This window comes from Leptinotarsa decemlineata, unplaced genomic scaffold, assembly GCF_025532065.1.
Source record: "Leptinotarsa decemlineata unplaced genomic scaffold, Ldec_3_MD MMD2_P_RNA_scaffold_12, whole genome shotgun sequence".
Lineage (NCBI taxonomy): Eukaryota > Metazoa > Arthropoda > Insecta > Coleoptera > Chrysomelidae > Leptinotarsa > Leptinotarsa decemlineata.
In genome coordinates, this window is record NW_027412526.1 from 5578011 (window position 1) to 5590022 (window position 12012).

General features: G+C 34.0%; 3 protein-coding genes across 3 annotated transcripts; 1 reads left to right on the forward strand and 2 right to left on the reverse strand.

The window, feature by feature from the left end:
* Positions 1-1515: 1515 nt before the first annotated feature.
* Positions 1516-5644, reverse strand: LOC111516539 (palmitoyltransferase ZDHHC3). Its single transcript, XM_023172695.2, has 4 exons — positions 5122-5644; positions 4288-4424; positions 3820-3904; positions 1516-1941 (listed from the first exon to the last, which is right to left on the reverse strand). Exons 1-4 carry the CDS (start codon positions 5389-5391, stop codon positions 1570-1572), a joined length of 864 nt encoding a protein of 287 aa, XP_023028463.1. The 5' UTR covers positions 5392-5644; the 3' UTR covers positions 1516-1569.
* A 900-nt stretch (positions 5645-6544) lies between these two features.
* LOC111516550 (transmembrane protein 208) lies at positions 6545-8283 on the forward strand. Its single transcript, XM_023172704.2, has 4 exons — positions 6545-6720; positions 6781-6930; positions 6987-7123; positions 7820-8283. Exons 1-4 carry the CDS (start codon positions 6715-6717, stop codon positions 8043-8045), a joined length of 519 nt encoding a protein of 172 aa, XP_023028472.2. The 5' UTR covers positions 6545-6714; the 3' UTR covers positions 8046-8283.
* Positions 8284-9555: 1272 nt separating this feature from the next.
* ix (mediator complex subunit intersex) lies at positions 9556-10894 on the reverse strand. Its single transcript, XM_023172715.2, has 4 exons — positions 10465-10894; positions 10347-10408; positions 10165-10249; positions 9556-9991 (listed from the first exon to the last, which is right to left on the reverse strand). Exons 1-4 carry the CDS (start codon positions 10651-10653, stop codon positions 9779-9781), a joined length of 549 nt encoding a protein of 182 aa, XP_023028483.1. The 5' UTR covers positions 10654-10894; the 3' UTR covers positions 9556-9778.
* Positions 10895-12012: the final 1118 nt, after the last annotated feature.

Genomic DNA, 12012 nt, shown 5'->3' on the forward strand with positions numbered 1-12012 from the left:
ATAAGTTGGACGAAATTAAAAAATCTGACAATATAGTCGATTGGTTGCTGACAAATAATTTTAAGTCTTTATCTTATGACAATAAATTTTACATTATTAAAACTCTGGGAAGCCCTCAACCAAATTTGATTTCAATCAAAACGTCAGATAATCGACAAAATCGAGGATTTAATACTAGCTGGTACGATAAATGCGATTAGTTAACCGGCTCCATTAAACGAGAAACACTTTTTTGTTAGCCCTTTGTTTTATTTTCCTTGCAAACCGAATACCAAACGTGATCTAAAATAGGATACTCGGATTTGAAAAATTTACCTCGTTCTACAGAAAGATATTTCAAATCTAAGGAGCATATATTTTCGGCTTGTAAATTAAAATTGTTTAACAAAAAGCTCAAAAAGAGGCCATAATTTTTTTTAATGGTCAGGTTAGGGAAAATCGGTCGAATTTAGAAAGACTTATCGATATTTCGATTTATTTGGGTTCCCAAGAATTGCTTTTCGTTGACACGATGAAACCAAAGATTGGATTAATCGCGGCAATTACAAGGAACTTTTAATGTTATGGGGCAAATATGATTCACAATTTGGCACTTTTTTAAACGGTAGCGTTTTTTCGGGCACTTTAAAAACCATCCGAAATGAGTTTATAGACAGTGTGGCATATATTGTTAAGGAAAATATAAGCAAGGAAATTGAAAATGTTTCTTTTTTTGCATGGGAAATTGATCAAACTACCTATATTACCAGTACATCACAACTTTCAATCGGTTTTAGATATGTCAAAGATGGTAATGTGGTAGAACGTTTTATGGGTTTTCATGATGTTTCATCTGGGCGCACAGCTGACGATATGTTTCATTTTTTAATTCGTACGTGTGACACCTATAATTTTAGGCAAAAGTTAATTGTGCAAACCTATGATGGGGCTGCGGTCATGGCCGGCCATTTAAATGGTTTACAAACTAAAATAAAGTTCATAGCTCCTCTTGCACTTATTGTCATGCCCATGCCCTAACTTTAGTATTGAGCAAAGCGTGCAACAACATAAAAATGTTCACGCCTCCGGCGAGCTTTTCTGTGTGTATATAGTTTTTATGACTTTAGCCTCCCCTGTTCTTCAATGAACGAGCCGTCACTGAACCAGCCATAGGTCTCATAAATGGTACTAGGCCGAAACACAAATGCATTGCTGGAGTCAATTGTCAATAAAGGACAAGCCTGCCTAATGACGCCGTCTATGGGATCAACAGAGAATTCATTCCCTCAATATCAAAGATAAAGGAGTTCTCACTGCAGCTTTCAACTAATTGCCATGCAGTGAAATGCAAAGGACAAACCTCATCGGTGGTCAAAGCTTGGCTTTCAACTAACGGCTTTGGGGAGCCTTGTTTATCTTTGACATTAGAGAATTGAGTTCTTTGCCTATCCCATAGATGGCGCCACCGTTGTTCATTTTATGAATGTTTCAAAACGTTCATACTTGACCTATCAATTTTCAATAAAACCAGTAACATCGTAAAAAAAGGAGGAAAGGGTAGTATTTAATAAAAGTAGAATAAATAATACTTTACACAGCATACAAATCACTTTCATTCTTAAACTTAGGAGCCGGCCGCGCGAATGGCGAGAACCACAATAAAGAGAATCGCCCAAACACCGCCTGTATGCTCTTCCACCTGGACTTCTTCACCCAGCGAGCCTCCTCCTTCTTCAACTGCTCGATGCCTGTCTCGTCGTTCCAAATGGCCTGCACTTGCGTTCCGAGCATTACCACAGTGAAGATGGCGAAAAGCAGCGCCTCGAACATCAAGAACAGAAGCAGGACTACTGTCGCCGGAGGAGAGTAAGTCGTGCACTCTTTCCACTCATGCCGGATGCACATAAGGAATTGGTTTATAGCAAGAAAGAGCGAGTGCAGTGATATGGTGGCGATATAAAACTGGAAAGAAGGAAATGCAACAATTTAGAATAAATGTCTAATTTGAAAAATAAATCAATACTATTCTGAGAATAGTTTGATGTAACAATACATGATGAAGCTACCCTGCAGTGAAAGGCATTTCAAATGAAATTTATTGTGAAGTTCTATAATTTAATAACTTATTTATTTATTTACGGGCAAGCCCATTTAAAATATAAATTACAATGTTAAATTATAATTAAAACACAATCAGATAAGGTACTGAATTACAAATTGTAACTAAGAATAGTTTAAAAGGGGTAAATTTACAGTTTAAAAGGGTTTAATTTTGGAGTATAAAATAAAAAAACAATGAGCGACAATAAAACATACTACCTTAAGCTATACATTAAAGCACAGTATTCCGTAATTGAGTTTTAAATAAAATGATGCAAGGAGATGTTAAACATCTTGAAATCAACGTTACTACGGGATAATCGTAAGATTCTTGGAATGCAGCTATTGAATGTGTGGTTCAAACAATAAAGTGGTACATAAAATGTTTGTTGCTGTCGAGTTGGGCGGTTTTGATAATTTTTTCTAGGAGTTCAGCACAACTGAATTTGCCGTTAATAATATTGAGAAGTAGTGTCAGATCTCTCTGTTTTCTCCTAGTTTCCAGGGAGGACATGCTCAGAGATTGCAGTAGCAACTCATACTTGCAACGAACACCCGATTCAAATGCTATGTATCTGTGGAAGTTGTGTTGGACATTTTCGATGTTCTTGATATAAGTTACACAATGAGGGGGCCAGACAGAAGAACAATACTCGAGGTGTGGACGGACCAGTGAACAATAAAGGACTTCAATAGCAGTTGTGTCAGTGAATTCGTGGGTTAGCCGTTTGATAAACCCTAGCATTTTCATGGCTTTATGGATAGCCGTTGGTATATGCAGATTGAAGCTCAAGGTGGGATCAAGAACAACCCCAAGGTCTTTTATTTGATTAACAGACTCCAAGACATAACCATTTAAAGTGTACTCAAAAGTGGTAAAAGGTACATGGGATCGATAAAGGCTCATGACATGGCACTTTGTGGCATTCAAGTCCATGCCATTCAAGGAGCACCAGTTTGATAGATTGCCAAGGTCAGACTGAAGCCTATGGGCATCCAATTAGGTTTTAATAATTAGGAAAAGTTTTAAATCATCTGCAAATAATAGTGGTTTGGCGTGCCGGAAGCAATGAATAATGTTGTTAATAAATAAATTGAATAATAAGGACCGAGGTGTGACCCCTGAGGAACACCAGGGGTTACTTCGAATAACGTGGAGTAGTTAAAATTTGTTCTAACCATTTGAGTCCTATTCGTAAGATAACTACTAATCCATTCCAGTAGTATCCCACCTACACCACATCTGCTGAGCTTTTGGAGTAAGAGGTCATAATAATTATTTGGATAATGAATGAATCATTGTTTATTGGTTCTTCACAATTATACATAACAACATAACAAATAGAATTAGAGGCTCTTTGGTTAGTAAAACATGCTCGAGTCAGTAGACAGTTCTTCAATTCTGGCACAGGAAGATAGTTTTCAATAGATTCATACATGATGACTCAGAACAAGTCGGTGAAAAGTTTGTTAAGTATAAAAATAAAACAGTCACGCTCAGATGAAGTATTTTCTTGATAAAAACCTACAAAAATCTGTTTCTTTATTGGCAAATCATAAATTTTTATGGTCAATTGACTAACTGGTAAACAATATTTGCAAATAAAATGTTTTTGTTGATTTTTACAGAAAAAGGATAAGTTACTGTACTTAAAATTGATCGAAAACAGTTGTTGGTGACTTGAAATATCAAACATTAAAGAAGTTTAGCAAAAAAAACAATTTGAAGGTTTTACTTACAGTGAAGAGGACAAAGTACTTTTGATTATTTTCTCCAACACAATTATTTACCCAAGGACAGTGGTGATCCATTTTCCTTATGCACCTATAAATTTAAAATCAGTTATTCTTAAGAAAGTACTAGAACAATCGATCAATAATGAAAAGTATTGCAAAAGGGTAGAAATATATCTTAGGAAAAAACTCCCTTCAAATAACCAGTTGACAAGAAAATTCAATAAGTTTCTATATTTTCGAAGAATTATTACATCTTAATGATATATAAATTAACAACATCACAAGATAATCGGGGACCATTAACGTTCATTATTGTACTGAGTAGTCTTGGTGTTGATATTGTTTCAAAATAAAATACTAATTTTCTAAACTATGCCATTATTATCATATCTGTAGATTACAAGTCTTGAAAAAACATTGCTGAGTGAAAAAAGGGATCAAAACCTTTCCAAATAGAATAAGAAAAAATACCTTTGGCAAACAGAGCAGTGATGAGCCCTGTCAGGTTTTATACTGCAACATTTAGGACATTTAAATATCACCTGCCCCTCTCTAAAACCCATTTGTTTAATCATTTCCTTAGTAGCATTTCCTTTTGGAACAGCCCCCTACAAACAAAAAGAAAATGAATCAGAAAGAGCCTCAAGTAAAGAAGGAATATTTGATTATAGGGTGCCACAAGGTTTCAAGTTGGGTCCATTCATCATAACGGTTTTCATGTACTTATGATACAGTCAAGTATCATGTATAAAACCAATTTGGAGAATTAGTTTAGAAATACCAAGAAACTCATGTTTGTACGGGGATACATGAAAATACAGTAAAATATCAAAGGAATGCCCATGAAATTGTTGTTGAAACATTTAGTTTTGAAAAAAGGTAGTGATTGTTTTCTTTACTGAGAATTTTTTTTGAAGACTTTCATGAGATTTTTTTCATTTTTCAACTTTCTTTTTAGCAAATCATTATAAATATGATTCTGACTATGAGGAAGTGATTTTTTGCCAAAATTTCACTTGGTTCTCTCTAAATCAAAATCATTTAATTGTAACAGTTACTAATAAACAAATATGGAATATAATCACTGTAGAATGTTTGATACTGATTGAAAGTGTATGAATAAATACACAAATCTAGTCTTTTAATAACTGTCTTGTCTTATGAAAATTTACTTTGGACTCTAGATAATATAATTTCAAGTGCACATGAGAAAGATATTTAATCTCGTTAAATATAAATATGATAAAGCAAGAGCGAGTTCTGTAAATAACTTCATTGTAATGACAGGAATTATCTTATACTTACAGGATCAGTAAACATAGTTTTGAAATGGGAAGTTATAGCCAAAAATGCACATAATTGGAAGATTATCATATTGATAACACTGTAAATTGGATATGGGTTTGGAATGAGTATCACTGACATAACAACAAACTCTGCATATAAAATCAAGAGCCATGTTAAAATTGCACAGATTATCCCGCAAATGTCTCGTATGCACCACAGCATGCCGCCACAGCATCTATTATGAAAGTCCGACTCTTTTCTAACATAGCCGTATTCATATTCCATCATTATCCTTAAATGTGAGGTGTGAACAGGTAGACTATCCAAATTCAATAGCCCTCAATTGCTGAACTGAAGTATATCTAAGATTTTGTAAGTAGGAAATCATAATGGAAACATTTCATAAAACTTGTAGATCATTGTTCTAAAACTTGAAAGTAAATAATAAAAAAATATTATTCACTGTTTTTCGAAGGCAATATAGGAAACCCCAATACATTCTTGACTTTGACGTCTCAAAGTGTCACAATATCCTCTCCCCTCTGCCCACTTTGCTTATATCAAATCGCATTCTAGAGACAAATGTCTACTTTGAGCACAGAACAGAAAAGTCTGTGACTTTGAGCTGATGAGCTAATTGACAGGCCTGACTAACTAATTGACAGGTCTGTCTATGTTACAAAAAGCGTCCCAGAAAAGCATTGAAGGCTTTCATTGACAACTATTATTTTCACTAAGCAAACATCTCTATCGGAAATATATATGATCATTACAAAACTTCTGGAATACCAGCCAGCGCCATCTTCTTACTTAGATATTTAGTAGCAAAATATTAAAGGCTCCATTTTAGAATCGCTCATAAATGTAATATATGCGTAGGTAACGTGATAGCGACAAGAATCAATCGTTGATAAATTTCATTTTGGAAGCATTAGACAAGACAAGACTAAAACTCCTGTCGCAGCCATATATTTACCGGTCTTTACCAATTCGCAGGGCATGCTTAATATTCAAACCATAAGATGTTATGAGTTTTGAAGGTACTTTTTTCAAATACGTTCCTATAATTGAGGAACTTTTCATTGTAGTTGAAAGACGCAAAGAAAAAATTTCTGTTATTTCGGTTGCATTTTTTCTTGTCAGCACTAATTAATTTTTTCCGTGCCTCCCTCGGAGGCATATCCTTATTAACTGCATTGATTTCCAATAGAAACATTAAATAAACAGCCGTTCCAGAATGTATTTCTCCTATAATCTAATTCAAGTCTAGCCTAATCTACACATGATCATTGATATCACCAAAAAAGATATAAATTCCACTATTATATATAATCACTGTTGCAATGCTTGTGGATTTTTATGAAAAAAACCAAAGTGCGGCCTGTCAGAACTCAATAAGCTCACCTGTTCAAAGAATAATGTCTGTGTCTAAACATTTTGAGGTTAAGTTTACAGTGAATTAAATTGAATTAAGGGAAAGGGAAGAGAAAATGAAAATAAGCAGTTCCAACGTGGACTTTTAAAAATGAGTATAAATATTGCCAGGTCATGAATTGCGCAAATCAGTAGACTACAAAATTCAACTTTCACTATTAAAAACAATAATCAGAGATGGCAGTAAGTGTTTTGTGTAATTAACAAATCTCAAAATGTTATTAAATACCAAAATTATTCCAGCCTCAACAAAAAGGGAAACAGGGTACGAAAGGAACCAAACAGATAGTGGAAGAAAATGTAGCCACATTAAACTTTTATAGAAACATGGCAATTGGTGCCAATGCCTTGTCACTGATGATACTCGTCTTTTATTACAGTACGATAAGTATTGTGAGTTGAACAAGCATTTTTTTTCAAATCCTTCTACAGTAATTTTCTTTTTCTAGTTATTATATATTTTTTCGAGTGCAATCTACATTGGTTGTTACCAGTTTATGATATACATGGCAAAAGCTAAATATACCGATTCTGGACAGTTGATTGATAGTGGCGTTGATCTGAATATGGAGGGAGGCATTGCTGAGTAAGTCTGAATTCATGAATATGTTGAAATGATAAAAACATAGTCAGTTGAAATTATATACAGATGATACATTAGGTCTCGTTCAGTGGAAATAGAATAGTTGGAAACTTGAAATGCTTGTCAAATTGTTGTAAATATCACAAAATAGTAAGTAATGAATGGCAAGCTGTTAATAACATCAACATTATTTTGCCAGCTTCTTAATAAGAGTCTACTGAAGCTGGTTTACAAAAAATACATCACAGATGAATACTTCAGAATTCCTACAAATGGGAGACGAACAGCTTTAAAATGTCCTGTTAGCATACTTAGAAAATTACAAACATGTTCGATTTTTATAGCTACTCGTCTGGAAACAGGGGGTTGGGGAGTTTGTCAAACAGAGCTGAGATTGTAATCATGTATAATAGAGTGTTTTGAGAAGCTTCAGCGTCTTATGCTTTCCAACTGAGCAAAAGCTAACGCCAGGATGTTTGATACCTTTCCTTTAAAGTATTCAAAATTTATTGAAGTCCTACCTTACCAAATATAAAATACTTTCAGAGAAACAATCCAGATCTAAAAAAACAATTTTTCATCATCACCTAGCAATAGCAATGAAATTTAATAAGCTCATTACTTAATTGAACTATAATATTTATTTCACCTCAACACGTTTGTGGACAAATGTTTTTCTGGAGTTGCTCTCTTTTTTAGGCATGTCAAAGATATAATAATTTTAACAGCCGGTTGCCAAATATTGTCAGCCTGCATTTCCAACTATTTCTGGCTATTGTGGCTTCTAGCTCCAGCAAGAGGAGGTTGGATAGCATGGAAAAATATCCTCCAGCCATATTTCTTCCAACAAGCTCCAAATGAACCAGAAGTGAATGAAAAAAAGCAAAAGAAGCTCGAAAGAAAGATGAAGCGAATGCAACGATAATTTTCTATTTATAGAAAATACTCAGTTTACAACATTGTAATTCCTTCATTGTTTGAGATGTCCAAACTTAACTTTACATCAATTTGTGAGTGAGGTGTGTGTGTGATAAAGAAAAACTGTTTAATTGAGAATGTCTTAAAAATGGCATTTCTTGGAAAATATGTATTATTTTTTTTCTGAATGGTAATCTTGTGTGAAATGTTCTTGAACAATTTTTTTAATATATGGTACTTCACTATTATTTATTTTCTTTGGAAGAAGTAGTTGAAAATCAGTGGAGACAAATATGTACTTCAAGCACTATTTTACAATGGCTTTTCATTCAAAACAATAATATTTTTTGTCCTCGTTATTTGTATTATTGTATGAGCGAAAGAAAGAATATTCTATCATAGATAGTGAATGCCCACATAGAAATCCAACAATGATAATAGAAAAAGTTCAATGATAGAAAGAGAAACAATTGTGTAACAAGTGTGTAATAGAAAAATTACAGTAATGGAAAGAAAAACAATTGTGTAAGACATTTGTATTACACAATTGTACATAAAAAAATAGTGCTTTTAGTGTGGAGCTGAATCCGCGATTCTCAGCAACTGCTCTAGATAATAAAAGGACAATACAGCGGTTTCCATTTTCTTTGCCAGCCTTACCCACTTTCAATAATAAAACCCTGAGATTCTCCGTTTTGGCTCATCTGGCACCCAACGTGAGGCGCCAATTACCGTGGCATAGTGCATCAGTTCTTGCCACGTAGTTGTATGGTCAATAAAGAGTAATATATTGAAATTATGCGCCGCTTACGAGAAGCAATACGAAGAAAACGTTTAGTAGTGTAGTGGACAAACAATTCATGGCTTTTGCATCACGATGGCTTGCTTGCTTGTTCGTAATTTTTTGGCCAAAAACAACTATGTTACGCCTAAGCCATTTTATTCACCGGATTCGGCCCCCTGTGAGTTTTTCTGTTGCCAAAATTGAAGAAACCCATAAAATAACGCTGTTTTGCGACGATTGAGGAGATAAAAACCGAATCCCTGTATTCACATAAATGTCATTTTTCAATGAAAGTATGCCATTTGTCAAATTAAAAAAAATCCATACATGTTTAACTTTGTTTCGACAGTTTATATGTTCAATTCATTGTCTTTCACTCATTTTTACTGTAAGTATGTTTTGTAATGTTATTCATTGGCAAAAAAAATCCACAACTCGATAAATTATAGGCCCTGAAGAAGCTTCCCATTAGAAGCGAAAGCTTGGCAAAGTAAAGCAGAAATTTGATTGTTGATTGAGGGACCCCGTTAATCCAATTTACTGTACATTTCTCCAGTCGCTAAGATTCTCAACTTTATATATATATATATATATATATATATATATATATATATATATATATATATATATATATATATATATATATATATATATATATATATATAGATAGATAGATAGATAGATAGAGGCAGATATGAAACTGTAACATGCTTGCTAATGATAATAATATGTTTTGTTATTGGAATTTATTCCTGTCTAGACATTAAACAATTTTTTTATAACAGTAGTAAAAATGTATTACAAACATATCTACCAAACTACAACTTATAAATCTTATACACAATAGATGGAAATATAAATCGTGAGTTGAATATTCCTGTTGCATATTTTGCTAGAGGCCTACAGGAATTGTTATTTCAATAATCTGATTCACGTCAGTAATGTTGTTGAAGTTGTCAATCAGAAGGCGATATGTTTTGGGCGGCAGCAACTAGAGTATCGTGGATTTCTTTGGTATAAGAAACCTGCATATTGACCGCAGCTAAAAATTGTGGGTATGATTGGGTGTTATCATTCATTCCAAGACTCTCGCTTCTTGTAGGTGCCACCTGAAGGGGCAGGAATCTGTTACTGCTCTCTTGCTGTGATTGACATTTTAGGGACGTTTTCTGAAAATGAAACAAAATTCATGACTTTTCTAACAATATTTCAGGTATTTATTTGTTTCAACGGGCACTGTTCATCAATCTGAAGTCAAAAATTGGTGTTCCAGTCTACTTTACTTGATATGGCCACTTGAAACTGTTCATGTGAAATATGTATTTATAAATTGCTTCCTTACCAAATGAAGTTCTATTTGATCGCAGATGGAGTAAAATTCCTCGAGGTTCTTGTCAAAACGAGGTATCTGAACATCAACACCTTTCCTGAAACAAGTAATTTTTAGTAAGACAATCCACTTTTTTGTAATTGCTTTAAAATAGGTTAGATTTTTGTGACATTAGGTCTGTAGATTTTACTCACTGTATACCTGCATCAACCTGGCTGTTTTGGTTCAAAGTCTGAGCAGCAGTTTTTATTGTGGTCTGAAAAAGAAAAGCCTAAATAAATAGTTCTTTCTAGAAAAGTGCACAAAAGTTACAGAAAGTGATTCCCTCAGAGGTCCAATCAAAGCCTTTATTTGGGAAATATTATCCAGAGGTTGTTGTTGTTGCTGCTGCTGCTGCTGTTGAGCTTGTTGTTGCTGTTGGGCTTGCTGCTGTTGTTGCATTTGCTGTTGAACAGCTTGCTGCTGGGAGTTTTGCTGCTGTTGTTGTAGAGAAATAAGCATGTTTATTCTTTATTGACAGGGAAGCTATATTAAAACAACAAATGATGTCAAATTTCACTACCGAACATCGATTATTGATCTGACATCAGAGAATATTCAGTTGTGGCGTACGGAATATAGAATATAAATAAAATAAATAATTAAGTAGAATTGAAAGATAAATTTTATTTTATTTTTATCGTTGTCTTAAAATTGTGTATGTTGTAAATCAATCTTGACCTAAAAGTATTTCTTCTTGATTTTTGTCTTCTTTCTTCTTCTTTTTCCATTAATGGCTTCAGCTGCCAGGGCTATCCAGCCGAGTTCCAGGATCATGTTGCTACTACAGGTGGAGCCCACACTAAAGTGGATCTGAGTTGGACCCAAACCCCACTTGGTTTTGCGCTATAACAAACTTTAGTTTATTGGGCTCGATTACTGGAACCATTATCCAGATCCGACAGTTATGTAACTGGGTTACATAATCGACATCCAGCCTCGTAACTGACGTAGGGGTCAACTAGTTTTCTCAATACTCAGAACTGTTGTGATATACAAGGTGTTTATTGAACATGCGGCAAAATTTGATGGGACTATTCTGAGGATATTTCGTCCTATGATAATTTTTGATATGATGCTTTGTTTCGAAGATAGGAGCTGAAAAGAATTTCGCTCCCTATCATTACGAATATATGAAGTATAAAGAGTAAAAGGTGATGTATGGAATTAATCCCTAGAAAACGAGATAATTTGATGTTGACAACTAAAATGCCCTCTCTGTGAAGAATTAGACAGTTGACAGTAGTTATTTTGGGTGAATTTTTCTTCCAATTTGTATGTAAAAAAAATGTACAAGATCATCATAACAAATTTGCGTTTTTACTACGTTTCCGGGTAAATATTCGTTTTGAGGGCACCCGGCGATTTTGAAAAAATTTTTGAATAAACTTACGTATTTTGATGCGTAGATTACGAATCCGAAAGAAAAAAGCGGCGCTCCCCCTTATTTACAAAGTCACGGCCCTTCAAGGTTCAGAAAAGGGCAACTATTCAGCTTTCTTTTTCAGAAGATAAACTATTTAAAAACACAAGCATTTAATCACTAGGTCACCTTTACACCTTATTCCTCTTTCCTTGACACTTTTCACTTCAACAATCAACCTTTTTACAATAAAAATGTAAAAAAATATACGGAGCTGCTCTTTGGTTATATATCTGTATTTTACGTTTTTAAGGTTAATGGCATAGTTGGTATGACTGATAAAAGCATTCGTTTTTGAATAAAGTTTTTTATAAGAAAAATGTTGATTGATGAATTGAAAAGTGTCAATTAAGGAAGAATAAGGTGTAAAGGTGGCCTAGTGAAAAAGAAGGCTGAAA